This window comes from Callionymus lyra, chromosome 18, assembly GCF_982586985.1.
Source record: "Callionymus lyra chromosome 18, fCalLyr1.hap1.1, whole genome shotgun sequence".
NCBI classification, from domain to species: Eukaryota; Metazoa; Chordata; class Actinopteri; order Syngnathiformes; family Callionymidae; genus Callionymus; species Callionymus lyra.
This window is the reverse complement of record NC_141835.1, coordinates 12,211,013-12,232,867: the sequence shown is the minus strand read 5'-3', so window position 1 is coordinate 12,232,867 and position 21,855 is coordinate 12,211,013. Positions and strand designations below refer to the sequence as shown.

General features: G+C 38.7%; 2 protein-coding genes across 2 annotated transcripts; both read left to right on the top strand.

Annotated features, from left to right (window-relative positions):
- The first annotated feature begins 6,206 nt into the window (after positions 1 to 6,206).
- cdc25b (cell division cycle 25B) lies at positions 6,207 to 13,520 on the top strand. The gene is made up of 15 exons (XM_087779562.1): positions 6,207 to 6,679; positions 6,767 to 6,849; positions 7,052 to 7,100; positions 8,450 to 8,491; positions 8,568 to 8,601; positions 8,684 to 8,809; positions 9,222 to 9,341; positions 9,413 to 9,550; positions 10,241 to 10,315; positions 10,400 to 10,582; positions 10,674 to 10,778; positions 11,236 to 11,298; positions 11,383 to 11,481; positions 11,559 to 11,804; positions 12,808 to 13,520. The coding sequence occupies exons 1-15, from the start codon at positions 6,486 to 6,488 to the stop codon at positions 12,946 to 12,948; spliced, it is 1,698 nt and encodes a 565-aa protein (XP_087635688.1). The 5' UTR covers positions 6,207 to 6,485; the 3' UTR covers positions 12,949 to 13,520.
- A 3,865-nt stretch (positions 13,521 to 17,385) lies between these two features.
- On the top strand, positions 17,386 to 21,439 carry ap5s1 (adaptor related protein complex 5 subunit sigma 1). Its single transcript, XM_087779886.1, has 3 exons — positions 17,386 to 17,574; positions 19,168 to 19,459; positions 21,094 to 21,439. The coding sequence occupies exons 1-3, from the start codon at positions 17,399 to 17,401 to the stop codon at positions 21,220 to 21,222; spliced, it is 597 nt and encodes a 198-aa protein (XP_087636012.1). The 5' UTR covers positions 17,386 to 17,398; the 3' UTR covers positions 21,223 to 21,439.
- Positions 21,440 to 21,855: the final 416 nt, after the last annotated feature.

The following is a 21,855-nucleotide window of genomic DNA, read 5'->3' as shown; positions in this document are numbered from 1 at the left end:
AGCATATGTTTGTAGCTAGCATCAGTCAACAAGATATATAATCTTTAATCATATGTTTGTAGCTAGCATCAGTCCAGAAGATATATCAACTTTAAGCCTATGTTTGTAGCTAGCATCAGTCCACGAGATATATACAGTTTTAGCATACGTTTGTAGCTAGCATCAGCCCATAAGATATATAATCTTTAATCGTATGTTTGTAGCTCGCATCAGTCCACAAGCTATATCAACTTTTAGCATATATTTGTAGCTAGCATCAGTCCATAAGATATATAATCTTTAGCGTATGTTTGTAGCTAGCATCCGTCCACAAGATATATCAACTTTAAGCATATGTTTGTAGCTAGCATCAGTCAACAAGATATATAATCTTTAATCGTATGTTTGTAGCTAGCATCAGTCCAGAAGATATATCAACTTTAAGACTATGTTTGTAGCTAGCATCAGTCCACGAGATATATACAGTTTTAGCATACGTTTGTAGCTAGCATCAGTCCACAAGATATATCAACTTTAAGCCTATGTTTGTAGCTAGCATCAGTACACAATATATATATATATACACTTTAAGCATACATTTGTAGTTAGCATCATTCTACAAGATATATCAACTTTTAGCATATATTTGTAGCTAGCATCAGTCCAGAAGATATATCAACTTTAAGCGTATCTTTGTAGCTAGCATCAGTCTACAAGATATATCGCCTTTTAGCATATATTTGTAGCTAGCATCAGCCCAGAAGATATATCAACTTTAAGACTATGTTTGTAGCTAGCATCAGTCCACAATATATATACACTTTAAGCATACGTTTGTAGCTAGCATCATTCTACAAGATATATCAACTTTTAGCATATATTTGTAGCTAGCATCAGTCCAGAAGATATATCAACTTTAAGCGTATATTTGTAGCTAGCATCAGTCTACAAGATACATCAACTTTTAGCATATATTTGTAGCTAGCATCAGGCCAGAATATATATCAACTTTAAGACTATGTTTGTAGCTAGCATCAGTCCACAATATATATACACTTTAAACATACATTTCTAACTAGTGTGGAGTATGTCAAATATTATGTTACGCATTTTATTGTATTGCGCATTATATTAAGCTACGCAGTATGTCAAGTTACGGTAATAATAACTGTGTATACAAGCTATCATTACATGAAGCTGTTTAGCAGTAGGTGTTAAGAAAGTATGTGTTAAAACTGCTCATGAACAATGTATCAGCATCATGGAGAAACATCTGTTACTGTATCCTGTCTGACACCTTGACCGCAGAGACCCCTGTAAGAACACGATGCAAAAGGGCAAATCAGATACCAGGAACTTGATGTAAAGAATAACATTCCAAATGATGACGTATGTTGAACCTTTTGTGACTTCTTGAACTTGTACAATAAATTGACCCTGAACTCTGTAGGAGATCAGAACTTCGTGAGCAGCTGCAGGAGCAAGTTCGGAACTTGTATTGAGCTGGCTAGGTTCTCCTCCTCTCAGGCTGAATCTTGATTCTGACTTTGTGCGTGTTTTGATTCATCATCGACCATTCTCTCCGAGGAGTTCTACTACGTCAAATGTAATTCGGGAGTGACACCTTGCAACAGAGAAAGCTTAAGTCACAACACTAGCATTAGTCCACAAGATATATCAACTTTTAGCATATATTTGTAGCTTGCATCAGTCCACAAGATACATTAACTTTAAACATGTTTGTAGCTAGCATTAGTCCTGACATATATCAACTTTTAGCATACATTTGTTGCTAGCATCAGTCCTCACATATATCAACTTTTAGCATACATTTGTAGCTAGCATCAATCCTCACATATATCAACTTTTAGCATACATTTGTAGCTAGCATCTGTCCTCAACATATATAAACTTTTAGCATATACTTGTAGCTAGAATCAGTCCACAATAAATAGCAACTTTTAGGTTACGTTTGTAGCTAGCATCAGTCCTTAACATATATAAACTTTTAGCATAAATGTATAGCTAGCATCAGTCCTCAACATATATCAATGTTTTAGTTGGTTGTCTACTATCAGAACTTAAAAAAGGGGTGGTTGTGTTCATCAAACTTCCTCAAAGAATTCTCTTCATGGATCAATACATTTCTATCTTTCTATCAGTGCACTGCATTAAACGTACTGTTGTGCTTTCATGGCTGTGATCTAGTGATGCTAATTAGCTCAAGTGTGGACGAATGTCTCCTCTGTCGGGCTGTCTTCTTTGTACCGTCACCACTGTGCTAATGGCTCTTTTGAACTTGTGTCAATGTTAATTCTGGCCATTCAGAAGCGACCGATGCTAATGCTCCGGGGTAACCGTCAGCCCAGAACTAATCGGAATCTTAATTGAAATGTAATTGGCGCGTTCAGGGTCGATACGTTTATAGAACGATTTAGAAAGCAGCTAGCATTGAGCTAGGCTAGCAAGTACACCGTTCAGTTTAAAAACGCTCTTGACTTTACAGAGACCTTGGCTCCTGCCAGGGCTTTAAGTGTTATCATCTGCTAACAAAAGACGTTCTTTAGCAAACAACTGCTAATTGACCTGACGCTAGCTAATGCTAAAGTTAAAGCTATCGGAGCCATTTTCTGTATTTTCCCGTCTCTACAGAGTAAAGTGAATTATTTGCCACAACAACTTCTTAAATTGTGAAGACGTGGAAGTTGTAAACAAAAGCAGACTAAACGAAAACACCATATAATGATCAAAAGTGTTTATCCAAAGCTAGCTCAGCTGTTCCCGCCTGTTGTCGCAACAACCACAGACCGTTTATATCCAAGTGTTTGTGAGCTGGTGTCAAACTCGATAGCTCTGGGAAATCTTCAAAGTGTAAAACAAACACGAGTGTTGTTAGCAGTATTACTCTTATCTTTACAGCAGTTTAGTTGAAGCTAATGAAGCTAACATTAAAAGCACAAGTTGAAACTTAGCAAGAATCTACTGTTTTTGTCTTACAAAACTATGGTCTTTTAGACAGAAACGCTTGTCACAATAATTCAAAATTCAAGGTTTTCCTTGTTTAAATATCTTAATTTAAAAACCTGTAAAAACATTGGGTAATGGAGTCACTTATCACGTAATATTTTTCAATGTGAAAACTTATATCAAAATTTTAAATTTTAAAACATTTATAAAAAAATACCCTAAATATTTTGTGTTTACAAAAAACATTTAAACAGATACAGTGTGTATTAAAGTACTCCCATAATCAGTGAATAAGAAATGTGAATTAAAAAAAAAACTTTTTTTTTTCATTTGAATTTTGAATGAAAATGAAAATGATTTCTCCTAAACGTGTAGCCACATTTATCTGGGACGTCAACCTTTATTATTAACGAAATTAAACAATTGAAACTTGTTTATAAATCCAATTAATTAACGAATTAAAATGGTCTTTTTTCTTCACATTTGAGTGTGTTTCAGTCAGATTTATTTAGAAAAATGTCCATTAAAAACAACATGAAGGTTCAGGCATTTAAGATAAGACCAGCCAGGATGAATGAAGAGCAAGATAAATGGCTGCAGATAAAGCTGGAATCTGGTCCTGAATACTTGTTTTGCATTGCAGAAGCTCGAGGTCTGTCAACAGTTTGCAAATGTTGCCGAGCTTTGTTTTGTGTGAAAAAGGATTCCCGAGCAAGCGCTGGGGAGTGTAGGTTTGGTGGGACGAGAGGGTGTTGGAGGGTGGTCGGGGCTTTCATTCAAGGTGAGTCCCTCGTCTCGCCACCCCCCCATCTTTTGTCCCCTCTTTTCAGACCTGGGGCGGGGAGTCCTGGTCCTCTATCAGTCGGGGAAGATTCCAACGACCCTCATTAACATGGTGGATTTCAATCACACAGATACTTCACTTTGCCCACAGTCAACTACCCATCAGGTACAAGACGGGGGTTATACCGGAAGCTCGTTTTAAACCAGCTGCCGTTTTATAAACGTTACATTTTCGGAGTTTCAGGTCCATCCGTCTGGTCAGTCATTTGGAAGAGTTCGATGGATCCATCTCGGCTTCTAATCCTGACCACTCGGCCGTTTTCTAATCCTGATCCCAGTGTGAGAAGGGATAAAGATTACAACATATTGAAGATCGGTTTTGACTTATTATCCTGACACCTGAAAGGGCATCTTGGCCAAAAACAGCATATTTCCTAGAAAGCTAGTGCCTGGATTACCTCAAATATAGAACAAAGAATGCCATTGTTATCGTTTTTTAAAATATCATTTAGAACATCTTTGTGCTTTGTTTTATGTCCTTTTTATAATTATTGTTTGTAGTAACAGTCATTTTTAATCATCTATAGACACAGAATTCACAATAAACCACTTTTATTGAAGATCACTTTTACGGTTTGTACGATTCAAATTTAATTTATTTAAAATCCTGTAATCACATGAAATTCATTCTTTTTAGTTGTTCAAAAGGTTCCACAATTTTGCATCAATTTTTTTTCTAGTTTCATAAAATAACGCTACGAGGGTAGCTATTGGTTAACATTTTTTAAATATATAATATATACATTTTGAGGGGGAAAATGTCTTTAAACAGATACAGTGGGTTCGCTTAAACTCATTGAACGAGTTCAATTGAATATCATTTGACGAGCCGAACAAGTCTGGTTCTCGTGAGGTTTCTGCCTCATTAAGGATCTAAAAGTTTAGCGAAATGTTCCCCTAAAACATCTTTAAAAATGACACAATTTAATTGTAAACACAGGGCAAATATAGGTTGAATAGTTCAAGATTATGATATATGTTTGCTTGACTTAAATAAGAAAATGTTTATTTAAAACCTGTAATCCTTTACTTGGGTCTCTCTGTAAAGTTAATTTTTTTTAATATAAAATTTGAAGTAAATTTGCATCAAGTTTCATAGGAACATTAGGAAGGCAGCAATTTTTTCGGCTATTGCTTCTTGGATACACAGGGTTCTCTATGAATTCAATGAGTATTCATTTCACAATATTGTTGGTTCTCCTGAGGTTTCTGACTCGTCAGTGGCCTTGTTGGATGGAAATTAAACTACATATAAAAATGTACTTTAGCTGAATAAATATTTTCTCTTCAACATCTTTAGAAGTGACACAAAAATTGTATACTTTTACAATTGTAAATCGTAAAAATTGTAAACACAGGGCAACTATAGTAAGTAAGTAAGTAATTTATATTTGTAGAGCGCTTTTCTAGACCAGGGTCACAAAGCGCTTAAACAATCAAAACAATAATCAATAAAATATATACTTAAAAGGTCAAGACAACACCAAGCAAACACTTTAGAATAGAATAGTAGAATAGTTTTACATTATTAGCTCAAATGCCGACCTATAGTGATTCAGATGATGTTGTAAAAATGAGTGAAGAAAAATATCCCAAAGGACATTCGGTAAATGGACTAAATTTTACACAATATCCACAAATTCAAGTGTAAAAAATGTAAAAACATGTTAAAAGTTAAGTGTTTATCATCAAGATAATACTACATTTTAATTTTTAAGGAGCATTTCACAGAGTCTGTAAGATTAAAAAAGCAACAATGAAAAAACAATAGTTAGCCAGAATTTAAAGGTTGAGAGAGTTTATAAAATGGTGTGTTATCCAGAAAACAATAGTTGAACAAAGTGTAACAATGTTAAGCAGAAATTAAAGACATTAAAACACAAAGAATTGTGCGATGGCTCTTAAAAATAAAAGCCAGTTATAGTTTTGGTGTTTGCTACTTAAGATGTTACTCACTTTCTTTTAGATTTTAAATGCATTTTTTTGTGGCTTGCAAAATGAAAGCTGTTACATGAATGATGATGGCAGCCATCTTAAAACTGATCTGAAAAGATTGTATTTGACATTTAAAACCTGATTTAACCTAAAATAAGCTTCAAGTTTGATCAGAGGAAACATCTAGGAGATGCTACAACATCGTCTACTTGTGTCAAGCAGTACATCTTAAGAAAAACCTGTGGGATTTTTGTGTAAAAAATGAAGTTTTTAGAGGACAAAGACATATTGAGACAAGGTTTAGGTTGGTGGTGTCACATCCTCCTCGCTCCCCCATCCGGTTGATGAAGACAACAGAAATGCAGCGACCCGCGCCCTGATTGGTCGGCCGCCTCCACCTCGCGCTCTGATTGGCCGCTGGATTGCCGCTCCACAGCCTGCATTTTGAACATAAATATGTTTCAGGGTTGCTGCGGCTTCAGACCAGGAGGGTGTCCGGGGGAGCAGGAGGACGCCGCATCTGCAGCTAAACCACCCAACGATGAAGTGACCTACAAAACCCGGATCTACCACTAATATATATATTTATTCATCCAGCTTCTCCGTCAGGATATGCGGTGTTAACTTCCAAATTTAAAGCTAACGGGCTAGCATCCCTGTTAGCATCCAACTTTTTTTTCTTCCTCCAAATCCATCAACTTGTTTTAATTTATTTCGTGTTTACCTCAAGTCGACTCGTTGACTCTCACCGGGAAAGTAGAATGCAGTCGATTTTTGGTAACACCAGTCCGGCCAGCGGCGGTCGCGGTAGGCCCGACGACATCCCCGGGCTTTCCTCGCTGGCGCTCCAGGATCAGCGAGCCGCGCACCGGCGCTCTCTGTTCTCCTGCAGCCAAGTGGTCCACTCTCCCGTCAGCACCCTGGCCATGGACATGGACCTCATAGGACTAGGAAGGTTCGTTTTTTTGTTTGTTTCGAGGGTCAAGCTTCTTTAAAAAAAAAAAAACCGGTGTTGACTTTTTTGTTTTATGTCTTTTCTCAGCCACCCTGACACCCCGAAAAGAAAGAGGTTCGCGACACTGGAGAAGGTTCCCTCGTTCGCCTCTGACGTCTCGTCCGATGCTGGTGAGCCTCGATCTTCTCACCTGATAAAAACCGCTACAAACATGCGGTTATTCACATTGAAAAAGCTTTAAAAACAAAAACCAGGCCTGCCAGACTAGTCCCAAGAATTCAATAGTAAACAATCCAGATGATCAATGCAAAACAAATGATGATCATGAAGCTTTTTGTGATGATATTTATATTAATCCTTTCCTTTCTGTAGGCCTCGGCCTGGATCTCCCAAGTCCTGTGGATTGTGACATAGAAGACTCGTAAGTATAATACTCAGCATGTTTAAAACCTTTCCTCAAAGTCTGTCTTAATAATAAAAAGTTGTACAAACAAAAAGTCGCCGCTGAAAATGGGTTTAAGAAGATCTGTCATCGACTCTTTAGTTCTATTTCAAGGATCATTTATCTGAAAAGTTCATACCGTTTTTGGATTGCTAAAGAAAGTTGGATAAAGAACCTACGATATCTCAAAAAACAAATAAACTTCAATCCTTATGTTTGATCTTTCATTTTTCAATTAGAATATTAGTGAAGATCTGTCATCGACTATGACTAGGTCTTGATCGGAACTTTAGTTCTAGTTGGGTAGATCATGGAACAAAGGGAACTGGAATAAAGAACTAAAGTTAATATTGCAAAATAATTCTTAAATCAGTTTACAAAAGGAATACTTTTATACTTGGAAGATTAGTCGAGATCTGTCATCGACTCTTAAGGTCTTAACCTGAAATCATTTCAAGAATAATTTAATTGTCAGAAAAGTAGACAAAAAAGAGACTTGAATAAAGAACGATCCATCTTTATCTCTGATCTTTGTTCCAAAATAGAACACCTTTTTATTACATGTTTTCTGGACTTTTATTTATATATATTTTGGCTCATTTTAAAGGGCCTTTGACTAAAAAGAAGTGGATTACCGCCTGTTTTCTTATTTGCTATCTCCCTGTGGGCTGTTTATACAGCAACACAAACGGGACCCCCGAGCCGGGATTTAAACCCTTCCTGTGCCCGGGTTCCGCCGAGCAACACCAGTGTCTGCTGGATTAGCTTCTTCCGTTTGGCGTTTTAACCTGAATTTTTCGCTAAAGAGCATTTCAGTTCCCTATCTTCACCAGCTGTTGGGTTGGCCCTTTGTGGGCCCCCAGAAGGGCGACATCTGCCACCGGCTGATGTGAGAGTTCCTTCACATTTGGTCTCCCCCAGAACTCATTCACCTCCCGCTCAGCTGTTGCCAAGAGACTCCTCCGGGCTCCATGATAGTCGACCCCCTTTGGTTTCTTCACCACACTTTTCCGCTTTCAATAGAGTTTTTTCAGGGTCTGGGGGGGGGCTTTAAAAAACGAGGGCACCCCCTCCCCTGTTGCCAACTGAAGTCTGCATTGAGCCAGGCACGCTCCCCCCTTCAGGGACAAAAGGCTCCTTGCAAAAAGGAGGCTGGAAGCGTTGGGTCCAGCCGGCGTAGGCTAGATTAGTTGATGGCTGCATCCTGCCCCCCCCCCCACCACACACACACTCATTTGCATACAGGTGGACCTTTCCAAATGAAACCTGCGACCACTCGACCCAAGTTACCAGACGTTTATTCATCCACGTCTTCTTTTATTTCACAGTTTTGAAAGAGCCATCCAACACTCGAGCAAAGTTTTTAACGAGTGAGTATTTCATCCGAATATTACCCACAATGCTTTTGGCCTTCCTGTTATTAACTTTTTTGTTTTGCCACAACAGACGTATGCCGATCAGAAGAAACAGTTCACTGCCGGTAAGACTTGATTCATTCCTTATTTGAGGCTGTATTATATTAAAGAAAATTCTAAAAGTTTTTTTTTTTTTTCCTCCTGTAGCTTCAGCTACAATGTTTCAGTCCACCACTCAAAGGGCAAGAGACGGACTCCAACCGTTACGGACTGTTTGGTCAACCACCGTCACACCTGCCGTCTCAGCAGGAAGACAAAGAAAACATGGCAGAGGTTCGTAGATGTCCTTTGTTTCAACTCCATGTACGTATAAATACTGTCATGTATGAGTTTTGATTACAATAAATGACCATTTCTGATTGTTCTGTTCAAACCTAGCTTAGCATTAGCATAACACATTTATTCAATTGCATTTTTCTTTTAATAAACTGCATTTTTGTGGGTTTCTTAAAATAAATTTTGTTTCAACCCTTTCATGTAAACTTTAAAGCTTTTAAAGTGTCCACTGTAATGTCTAAAGTTGCAAAAAGGCCACTACAGTTGTCGCTACTGTGCGTTGCATACGCTCTTCAAAAGAAAGATGGCCGACAGTTCTCAGCTGGTGCTTGTCTTCAGCGTTTTTAAATCATGTGGTGAATTAAATGTTTATCTTTATGTTGACATGAACCTTTTCTTTCTCTGCCAGGAGGGATTTGAATTCAAGAAACCAACCCGACCCGTGTCTCGCTGTCGAGTACGCTCCTTAAACGGCGGCCATTCCAAAGAGGCCTTCGCCCAGCGACCCTCCTCAGCGCCTGCACTCATGGTGCGCAGAGAAACTTGAGGATTATGATTTTTTTTTTTAAAGTTTTTCTAACTCGAATGCATCCTCGACAGCTTTCCTCGCCGACTGCCGTCCAGCAGCTCGACTTCTGCAACTCCAGCCCCGAGTTCCTCCGACGCTCCTCCCTCACCTGCTCGCTCAACGACGATGATGACGACGGGTTCCTGGAGGTGCTCGACGACAACATGGAGGTCAGTTTCTCCTCAGTTTTTAACCGCGAGTCAGAGAGAGAAAAAAATGTATGGACCAAATATTGCAATCGTTTTTATTACCTATACTCTTATCAATATATTTATATTTTAAATGATACTGTTCACATGCTGAAATGCACAGCTATATATATATATATATATATATATATAGCTTAGTATTCTTAATATATATATATATATATATATATATATATATATTGTTGAAATTAAACTTCTGGAAGCTAGATGGCTTCAGTCATTTCTTCCTCCAGAGTCGAAGTTTAAATCCCAGTTATGACTGAGGATGAGAGGATACATGACGCAAACACATTTTGCTCAAGTAACTGTGAAATCTGGCGATTACAGACTAGGAACGAAAGGATACGGTCACTTGTTTGCAAGCTGACATATTTTGATTGAGATAAAAAGAAATTGAAATCCTGAGGACGAGAGGATACAGTGACTTCTAGTAGCTTTTAAAGCTGATGTTTGGACATATTTTGGTTTGAAAACAAATGAAATTGGTTACGACTTCGTTAAGAGTCATGTGGTCTGTAAATTCTGCAACACCAGAGTCAAGTACTCGACAATACTACAAATATACAGTATACTTGTTACTACAAGATTATTGGCAATACACCTCCTTACGATTGTTGATACTGGTTCTCACAAAGGTTTTCTTTTTTGCAGAATGATTTCATGCCGACAGGAATGGCCAGTTTGCTGACGGCGCCTCTGGTGGACAATCATCATCAAGAAGATTCTGTAAGTCTCCTCTCTGGAGATGATAAAAAAAAACACTTGTTGGCTTCTTGCTTGTGCTCATCCTTGACCTTTTGTCTCCGTCAGCCTCTGATCCGCTGCCGACCTCGAAGTCTCTTCCGCTCGCCCTCCATGCCCATGTCCCGCACCGCCGTCAAACGCTCCGACTGCCCCCGGGACGAGAACACTCCGGTCAGAGTGAAGCGGCGACGGAGTCTGGCGGAGGTGCAGGTCTCCACTCTGGACCACTCTCCCGAATCTCCACCCATGGTGAGCGTTTGGTCCAACAGTTTTTTTTTTTTTTTTTGCTCAAATGATCCTATGAGCTGTCGTTCTGACTCCTGCTGATCTCTTCTCACAGGGTTACTCTCCGCTGCAGAGATCCAAGTCCTTTAGTCAGGCTGACATTGAGGAGCTGCTGGACAGAGGAGACAATTCTGTCAATCTCATTGGAGATTTTACAAAGGTACAGTTAATGGACATTTTCAGGGATTTATATAAAACAAATTAATATGAAAACTTTGTTTTTAATTTTTTTCTTTTTTTTTGAGTTTTCCATTAGAATGACTGTAGTTGTCATTATCAACAAGCAAAGCTAGTATTCAGTTTAAAATCTTTATTTTCTGTTACAGTTGAAGTTAAACGGTATAAAAAAAAAAACCAATGTCTTTGTAATAGCAGAAACATGTCAGTGTTATGGGCGTATGAAAACTTTATATATAAGTTTATCTATATATCTTTGAGAAATAATACATAAATACATAAAATTAACCCAGAATGTATATACATTTTTTTAATTATTGTATTTTGCGTTAATGGAATTTGACACATTTTTTAATAAAAAAAAAAAAGATTTATTTGACTGCGCCTTCTATAACTTATTTGTAATTATAATAACTGTTATTTTTATTCCTTTTATTCAGCCGTTCTTGCTGCCTACTGTGGATGGAAAACATCAAGACCTCAAATACATCACCCCTGAAGTTGTGAGTTGGAAACCCCTTAATGAGTGAAAAAATAAAAATAAAAACAACTTTTTAAATACGTTTTTTTTCTTTCAATATTTTTAGATGGACTTCGCTCTGACCGGCAAGTTCAACCACCTGATCGAGCGAGTCATCATCATCGACTGCCGCTACCCGTACGAGTTTGAGGGCGGACACATCAGGGTGAGAAACGTTCCTCCTCTTGAATCTCTTCAAGAGAAGATCACGACGTTGACCACGAGTTCCTCTTCTTCCTCCAGGGCGCCATGAATCTGCATTTGGAGGAGCAGGTGCAAGAGTACTTCCTCAAGACGCCGGTCAAGACCTCCTGCCCGGAGAAACGCTTCGTCATCGTCTTCCACTGCGAGTTCTCGTCGGAGCGCGGCCCCCGCATGTGTCGCTACGTGCGGGAGCAGGACCGCCTGATGAACGACTACCCCAACCTCCACTACCCCGAGCTCTACATCCTCAAGGGCGGGTACAAGGAGTTCTTCCCGCACTTCCAGGTCAGTGACTTTGATTTTGTTTTGCCGTAAACAAGCTAGACTCTTAATATAAACAATGGTAAATGAACAATACTTTTCCACTTGCACATCTTTTTGCACTGTTTGCTGCGAGTAACCACAGGAAGTATCAGACTCAGTTATTGTAAATGTATGAATAATTGACATTTATTTTTCAACACTGGCATTTTCAAATGTCACCATGTCAACCGTTATACTTTTGTTCTTCATGACTCCATTTAAGAAGGAAAAAAAGAGGTGAAACATGTTCTGTCAGAATTATTTTGGAGATTAATTATGTTAAAAATTTTATTCGATTTTTTTTTTTTTCTGAATGTCTTTAAATTACTTAAAAGGAAAATTGTCTAATTGTGTTTAAAAAAAAAAAAGAAATCAATTCATCGTTGCAAATTATTTTTAAGAATATTTTAATTTGATTCTAACTATCCCTTTTTTTTATCACTTTTCACAAAAACTGAAGACAGTTTCTCCAGAAGGGCAAACATAGCTTAGCATTAGCATAACGCACATTTTTCTGTATTAATAAACTGCATGTTTTTGTGGTTTTCTTAAGAGTTTTCTTTAGAATACATTTCCAATTCTTTTCTTAAAAGGCGTTGCTCACTTTGTAGCGCGTTATTTCACAACAAGGTTTTAAGTATGACGCCTGATTTTTGGCGGGAAAGTGTTCTCGGAACTATTCCGATAATGCTAAACATTCACGTGTGTGTACTGTTTGTAGAGGGTGGCGTGTGAATGTTGACCTCAAACCTGTATTTCAACTCCTGCAAACGGTCTTTTCTTAATTACAAACCTCCGACCACAAACCCTGCCTTAAAGCTAGATCATAAAAAATGGGTTCTACTTCATATTGGTGCTCCGCCCTCTCACCAATTCGTAGAACCTGAGATTATGATAGCTAACTCAGGGGTTATCTGAGAAGGGAAAACGCATTTTGTTTCCATTTAATATCAACTTTAAGTCACAATTTCCCTCTTGTTTTCAGATGCAATGTGAACCCCAGTCCTACCGCCCGATGCACCACGAGGACTTCAAAGAGGACCTGAGGACGTTCCGCCTGAAGAGCCGGACCTGGGCGGGCGAGCGCAGCAAGAGGGACATGTACAGTCGCCTGAAGAAGCTGTGAGACAGAACTACGTCGGCTCTACTTCATCATATCACACGACACACCAAGCAATACAAGGGGATTAAAAGTGCTGCTAAAGTCTTCTCTCTGGAGGAGGACCCAGTGGACAAACTGTTTGATCCCTCAAAACCACTCGGACCTTCGTTCTTGACCTGTCGATATATTCACTGGAGTTTTTTTTGTTGTTTTTTTCCTTCTGTGATTTTTGGACTCATCTTTAGCACTTGATTAAAATGTTCAAAGATGGTGCTTTTAAAACTAAATTTTACCTCCTGATGGTTTAACATTTTCCTCGATCGGTCCTGAAATGCAGATCCTCCAGTGAACCGTCGGGTTCGGTCTCTTCTGATTGTTTTTATTTTTATTTTTTTGGGTATGAAGAAACCAAAGCAAACACAATCACCTGATAACTTTGCAGTAAGAATATGTCGAGTGCTGCAGGTCAGCGACAGTTAAGGTTTGCTTGAGTCCACTCATTTCCAGGAGAATCTGTTTGCAGTTGAAATGTTTTTTCTTGTGCTTTTGAATCTGGTGCTCGGGAGAGCTGTTCAAATAAAGTTGTTTGAATACGATGTGAGCGAGTCGTCGTCTGTCGATGTTTGTGCGAGTTCTGGCTCAACTGATGTTCAAAATGGCCACTTGTTTGCTAACAGTCTTCATTTGTGTTATAATGAATCTGCATCACCTCAGTCCAGTGACCTCAGTCTCTATCTTAAGGTTTTGGCGACCATTCTAAACACACAGATGCACACGTCACGCACTATATAAATACAAATGACTTACTCTCACACACTCTCGCATCACACACTCTCACATCACCAACACACACACATACACACACACACTCTGACAGCACATGACACACTGCCACAAACACGACACGAACACATACAATGCACACACCCTCAAACACGCATGACACACATTCTCTCACACACATGACACACTTCCACAAACACACACACACGACACACGCTCCCACAAACACACACACACTCCCACAAACACGACACACACACACTCTCACACACATCACAAACACACATGACACACTTCCATAAAAACACACATGCTCCCACAAACGCAACACACACTCTCACATCCCACAAACACGACACACACTCGCACACAAACACTCATGACACACACACACTCTCACACACATCACAAACACACAAGACACACTTCCACACACGCTCCCACAAACGCGACACACACTTGCACACTCCCACAAACACGACACACACTCGCACACAAACACGCATGACACACACACTCACACACATCACAAACCCACATGACACACTTCCACAAACAGACACACGACACACACTCTCACACTCCCACAAACACGACACACACTCGCACACAAACGCGCATGACACACATGGTCCCACAAACGCAACACACACTCTCACACTCCCACAAACACGACACACACTCGCACACAAACACGCATTACACAAACACACATGACACACTTCCACAAACACACACACCGACACGGCACACACACGCTCCCACAAACACAACACACAAACACGACACACACTCCCACAAACCAACACACACTCTCACACTCCCACAAACACGACACACTCGCACACAAACAAGCATGACACACACACTCACACACATCACAAACACACATGACACACTTCCACAAACAGACACACGACACACACAAACACGCATGACACACATGGTCCCACAAACGCAACACACACTCTCACACTCCCACAAACACGACACACACTCGCATACAAACACGCATGACACAAACACTCTCACACACATCACAAACCCACATGACACACTTCCACAAACACACACACCGACACGGCACACACACGCTCCCACAAACACAACACACAAACACGACACACACTCCCACAAACCAACACACACTCCAACGAATACGACACACACACACTCCCACAAACCAACACACACTCCAACGAATACGACACACACACACTCCCACAAACACGCACATGCTCACACACTCCCACAAACACGACACACACTCGCACACTCCCACCAACATGACTCACACACACGCTCACGTGTGCGCTCGAGTGTTGTGACGCTGGTAAACCAACATTCCTGAACACGTCTGACCTTCCTTCAAACAGTCCCGTGTCTGTGATTTTCAAATTTCCCTCTCTGTCCGAACCCGGGCCGTGGGCGGGACCACATTCCTCGGCGCCCGACGGGTCCCGACTCGGCTCACGTGCCGTAAACATGTGACGTTTTCCGAAGAAGAGGTTCAACTCCCTCCCCTCTGGCAACACGTCTGGAGTTACTCTCCCTGCAGCTCTTGTGGGAACGGAAACTCGTGACAGTGGCTAGTTTTTTTTTTTTTTTATCATGACCTACTTTAAAGGAAAATGTGTCAAAATATATATTTAGAAACAATAGTCTTTTCCTTCACCCTTACTTTTACACAAAACATTGACATGTTCAAACATAAGTAGCTTAGCATTAGCATAACAATCTTCTTACTTTTACTTTTTAACTACTAAAAAATAAAAGTTTAACCCCTAAGATTTGAGCTCGGGAGCCGCTTTGCTCAAGGGCGGCTGACGTTGCCCTTTTCATTTCAAACAGAACAACGTCCAGACAAGTGTAGTAGTTTTTTTGGCAGCCAATAATCTCCAAAACTACAGGATAATGACACGCTTTGGCGTGTGCGTGCGACCGGACCTTAAACCTGTGATTCCACACACGTGCAAACCGACGCTCCCGCCCGTCATCATACTTTCCTTCTCCGACCGGCTGCTGGGAGGGACGGAATACTTTAATGATTAACCCTTTGCTTTCGATCCCCGTGGCGACCGGCGTGGTTTGTATTTCAAACAAATGAAGTTTAACCTATTTTTGGAAATTAAAAAAAAGCATCTAAAGGCAAATAAATTTTATATTATTTATTATTTTGTGTCATCTTGTTCTTTCTCTTTATGTTCTTGTTCTTATTTTATTTTTATTTTTTATAAAAAAATTGCTGTATGTATTGGCTATTGGAAAAAAACAATTTCAATAAAGTTTTAACTTACCTTACCTTACCTTATATTGTTAAAGTAGGTTAAAACGCAGAGGAGATTCACCTGAATCAATAGTTAAACAGAGATTTTGCATGAATAAATTATATTTTAAAGTTTTTGGAAGCAAAAAAAAGATTTTTTTAATGATGATAATATTGCACTGAGTTTGTTGAGAGGGAGTGAGACGAAGATATCGAGTACAGGTTGAAGGGCAAGTTGGAAAAAGTGTCGGAAAGTGATTTTTTTTAGAAACCGCCTCAGAATGTTTTGGGCCCCTGGGAAGAAACCGGAGTTTCAAAATGTGATCCATTCATAAGTTATGACAGTTAAATCTGATGCAATGATAACTTTCTGGTTGATAAACTGCTGACTTGTCAATCACTTCTGCGAACACGTGTTTCGTTTATTTTGAATCCGAGGGTGTTGTCGCTCCCTCCACCCACTTCCTGTTGTTGTTCCGCACGTTTCGCAAGAATTGTTTCATCCTGTTTGAAGGTTTTCAAAACTCAAAATTAATGTTGTTAATTTAAAAAAATATATAAGTAAATTACCATTTATTTTGAGTCTTCACTAACCAGGTTGATGTCATGAAATAAACGAAAGTAATTAAAATGATTGACTGTTAAAAAGTGAAACTAATAAAAAGGCATCGATCGTCACTTTAATCGTATTAAAAGATACATTTAAGTAAAACGAAAACTAAAACAATTGTCCGCACGATCGCAGAATAAAAATACATTTTGAGATAAAAAGTTCGAATCTGCTCCGAAATTGACGTCGCTCGTAGATGACGTCACCGGGGCAGCTGCATCACCCATGAATTTACACAATAACTAAAATGTCTTAAAATACATTATAATAACTAATAATAAATAACAATAAGTGATAGTGATGTGTAGATGTATATATATGTATATAAATTAAAAATATATATATATATTTTTTAATCAAAAGAACTACACTGAAACATAGAAATGAACATTTTTCAAGTTATATTAATTATAATTTTTTTTTTAATAAAGTCTGATATTTCCTTAAAAAGCCATATGTAATTGTTATTGTAATAATTATATATATATATATATATATATATATATATATATATATATATATATATATATATATATATATATATTTTAAAGCAGTGTAGCTTAGCTTTTTGTGTAGGTTACGTTTTTCAAAACAATCAAGAGATATTAAATTTGATTATACTTCTCCACGCACAAATATATATTTGAATGAAAGTAGAACGTTAAGTATGAAAAACGTGTATTTAACTTAACGTGTGAGCGTCATCTAGTGGTTCATGTGTGTAACGTCACCTCGGGCCGTGTCCTGTCACCTGACCAAACCCGGAAGTGAGTAGTTCAGCGACAGACAGTGGTTCCGCTGGGTCACATGACAACATGGTGTGTTGCTTCTTGATCCAAACCGTGTGTCCGGTGGGTTCTCTCGGAACCAGCAGGCTGCTCTACTCCCGCATGTTCGGCCCGGAGGAGACGCTAGTGTCGGCCGAGCAGCGGCAGCTGACGCCGGGCGAGAGAAGGCTGTTGAGCGCCGAGAAGCTAATGCTAGTAGCCAGGTGAGACTGTTAGAGTGAGACATAAACTGACATTGAAAGTTGTTTATAATGGTTAAAATTCATGTTTACGCTGTTTTTAATCAATTTAAGTACATCTAATAGTTCCGTCACTTGAGAACAAGAATACATTTATATGTTGTAGTTTTCAAAAGTACCATAATAAAGCGTTAAAATAACAACTTTTGCTGATTTATTTATATATTTTTTTACGGTATAACTAAATATTTTCTATTAGATCTTTTTGATACAAATGATAGGAAATTGGAAAAAAAGCATTTTTCTTAATATTTCAATTAAATAAATGAAATATTATATAATATGCAATCAAATTACAGCTTAATCTTATTTTATATACACTTAATCTTTTCAATTTCATTATTTTGTGCTTCAGAATAAAGGAAATATGTATATATAGGAAAAAAATACTGCTTAATCTTAAAAAATGTTAATTTTATTATTTTTTCATATAAAAGCTTACTCCTTTTTTATTTTTATTATTTTGATGGCCCCCAACAACAGTCCCTTTATATATTTAGGCCTCTGAGAGAATAAATTATAATAATGTTACATACTTTGTTGATCTCTGTAGAGAAATTCACATTCTAAGCAGCGCCGGTTACAGAAACACTTCTAAAAATAAGCAAAATACCAAAAAATGAATGTTGTGCAAACTTCTGGAAATATAGGAAAAAAAATACAACAAAGTACAACAATAAACTGGTAGGATAAAGACTGAAATATACCAAAATTGGTGTAAAATAAACCATTAACAAGATATAAAGTTAAAAAGGCCAAGGATAAAATCTGAAATATACATAGACTTAGATATGCAAGATAAACTATAAACACAATATAGTTATAGTAAGTAAAGTAAAGGTTATTTGTAAAGATCTTTCCAGGCCAGGGTCACAAAGCGCTTAAACAATCAAAAACAATACACAGTTAAAATATATACTTAAGATAAAGACACATAAGACAAACACAGGAGTCCCAGGAAATCAGAGAAAAGAACAAATAAAAATGTCTTAAGATGTTTCTTGAAGGAGTCAGTAGATCATCAAACACAGAGATCGTTCCAAAGCTTAGGAGCAACAATCTGGAAGGATTTCTCTCCTCTGTTCCTGAACCGTGTTCAGGAACCATCAGTAGATTCTGATCCACAGACCTCAGAGCCCGAGTTTGGGTGTAAGTCTGGATCAGATCACTGATGGAAGATCTCACCATGAATAGATATGAAAATAAGAACCAGAATTTTAAAATGATCCTGAAAGAAACTGGCAGCCAGTGAAGATTTTTAAGGATCAGGGAAATGTGAGTTCTTCTACTAGAGCGGCTCAGAGTTTTGTATCAACTGCAGTCAAGACAGCTTAGACACCAAGTCGACAAGTACAATAGTCTAAACGAGAAGACACAAACACATGGATTGTAAGCTCCAGATCTTGTTGTGACAAACATATTATAAGTATAAAAGACAAAAATAAAACATATGTACCGTCAACTCTGAACAGTAGGATATGTAAAGGCAGGAGTGAAGAGTGAATTGAATGTACAGTAAATACCTGCTCCTGCTCTAATACAAAAGTTCTGGTCCAGACAGGTCCACAGTGCCGTCTCGCTGACCCGCGAAGCCTCAGGTCGTCCGCTGGCGGACACGGTTCCTGGCGAGGAGTCGCTGGCCCTGCAGGAGGCCGACAGCGGGGTGGTCCGCCTCAGGGCCGGGGACCCCTTCACCCAGGAGATGAGTGCGCTCTGGTTCGCCGTGCACAGCTTGGGTTTCGTGCTGGTGTGTGAACCCCACGAGAACCTGCTGCTGGCGGAGGGAACCCTGAGGAACCTGACCCGACACTGTCTGGAGCATCTGCACATGCTGGGCCAGGGCAGCGAGGTGAGGATCAGACACTTTCAAAATAAAAGCATTGTAAGTCCCTCTAGTCTGTACTTGTGTACTAGGAATGGACGATATGAAGAATATGAATACAATATTGATTTTTGTAGAATTACTAATAATAGTAACAAAGAAATACTTTTTTCTCTTCCTTTATTTTGAAACTACATTGTAATGATTTCACAATTCAAGTAGTGGATACTAATACTAGTAAAAATGTTATAGTTCGATACCATTTCTTCAGTATTGTTTAAGATAAACACTGTGTACTCGTAACAACACAATTTTTTTTTAATAACAGCAACAAGAACCTATCATTATACATTCAAAGAGTGGTGATGGAAACATTTAACTTCCTATAAATTAACAATTAAATATATAAATGGAACTTGATCAATGCACAGAAACTCATTGTTTATCTTTTTAACTTAATTTGAATGTGGGTCTTATTTTCTTTGCCTTCTCAAAAATGTCGGTCACTCTCTTGCTTCTGCTCAGTGTCCTCCGACTTTTACTTTGCAGTTAAAAAGGCAAAATAAAGTTTTATTTCAAATCAAATGAGCTCAGGAACACGAGGAATAGTCTCATTATGTCACGTTACATTATTGTCACTTTAAGTTAATCGTAAATAAGTGATGTGTTGATTAAGCTTCATGAAGCAGTTTCATGTTGTTCAGAGGTCAGTAGGTGGCGCCATCGGGTTAAGAATGATGTTTCATTAGAACAGTTGTTCAAAACAAAGGAAAAATAGTGCAAAGACGCCATCTAGTGGACTCTGAAAGTAATGAAACTGCTTCATAAAGCTTCATCAACACATCACTACCATTAATGTTATTTATTATAAACGGGCAAGTGTTTGTCGAAGTTCGAAGTATTTCGACAGTCCTTCAGTTTCCAAACTTCAGAGACATGTTTACAGATGTTTAAGACTTAATAATGACTTCACATTTATCCTCATCATTGCCTTCAATCCAAAGTATTTCCAAATGTGACTCCGACTGGTTTATAAATAACATAAGTTGCCTTGTTTTAACTTGAAATAGCTGAAGGCATTTTTTTTCCCGCCACTCTCAGCTGCGTGTGTTTACGCAAGATCCCAGTGAGGACTGAGGACGAGAGGATACAGTGACTCCAGCAGCTTTTAAAGCTGATGTTTGGACATATTTTGGATTTTGAAAACTAATGAAAGCAGTTACAACTTCGTCAAGAGTCATGTGGTCTGTAAATTCTGCAACGCCAGAGACAAGTACTTGACAATACTATACATATGTAATTGTTACTACAGTATCACAATATATCGTATTGTTGATCCTGTATTGCGATACGCATCGTATTAACAGATTATTGCCCATACACAGCCCTAGTTTATATTATTATAATTTCTTCATTTATTACTCAATTGATCTATGTCATCTTTATATTATTCTGTCATTATTAGTTTTAAAATATAGTGTTATTATTTGTGTACTGTCTGTCATAATATAATGTGTTTGTATAGTTAATAATAGTTTGGGAACTGCTATGAAGATCTGGATTTTCAGGTGGAAAGAATAAAGAAATATGTGACCTTTAACTCTTAAAACCACTGATAAACTGATAATAAATTAATATATATATCACACGTTTGTGTCCAGGTGCTTCTGAAAAGCGACCGTATCGACTTCCTGCTCAGTCGCCTCCTCCCTCACGGTCAGCTCCTCTTCCTCAACCACCGCTTCGCCGTGAGCCTGGAGAAGGAGGTCTCCGCCTACATGACCAAGTGAAGCAGCGCCCTCTGGTGTTCAGGCGAGGCCCCCGCGGTCTCCTCCTCCTCCTCCGCCTCCTCCTCCTCCTCCGATGACGTGAGCGAGGAAGATGAAGAGTTCTCCGGCAGCTGCCTCCTCGTGAGGAGCAAACACATGCAGGAGTAAATCTCTGCTGAGTGTTTACCGTGTGGGCGGCTTCAGCCCAAATCCTGTTTGTCAAAGTGAAGAGCGGAAAGAAGGGAAAACGTGGCAGATTAAAGGAGAGAGTCGGCCGGAAGGAGCCGACGCATCCACTTCAAAGTCGAGGGCTGAGTCAATATCAGCAAAGTGGATCATTTTTTTTGGGGCGACGGGTCGGCATCGGCGCCCGCTGGACTTATTTGAGGAGAACGGACGGACGGACGGATGGATTTACGGCTTATACGTCGACAAATGTGACGCTAAAAAAGGAATTAAATAAGAATTAAACTAAATGACGTTCAAACATGTTTTTCAGATGAATTGTGTTACTCTATTTTGTTTTTAAACTACATTGTTTAAAATTTGTTAAAACCCAAACCCATCTGATTAAAAACAACAAAACAAACTGAATGGAGCATTTCTATAATCTAAGTATTCAAAATCTTAAATGTTAGTTTGAATTAAAAAAGG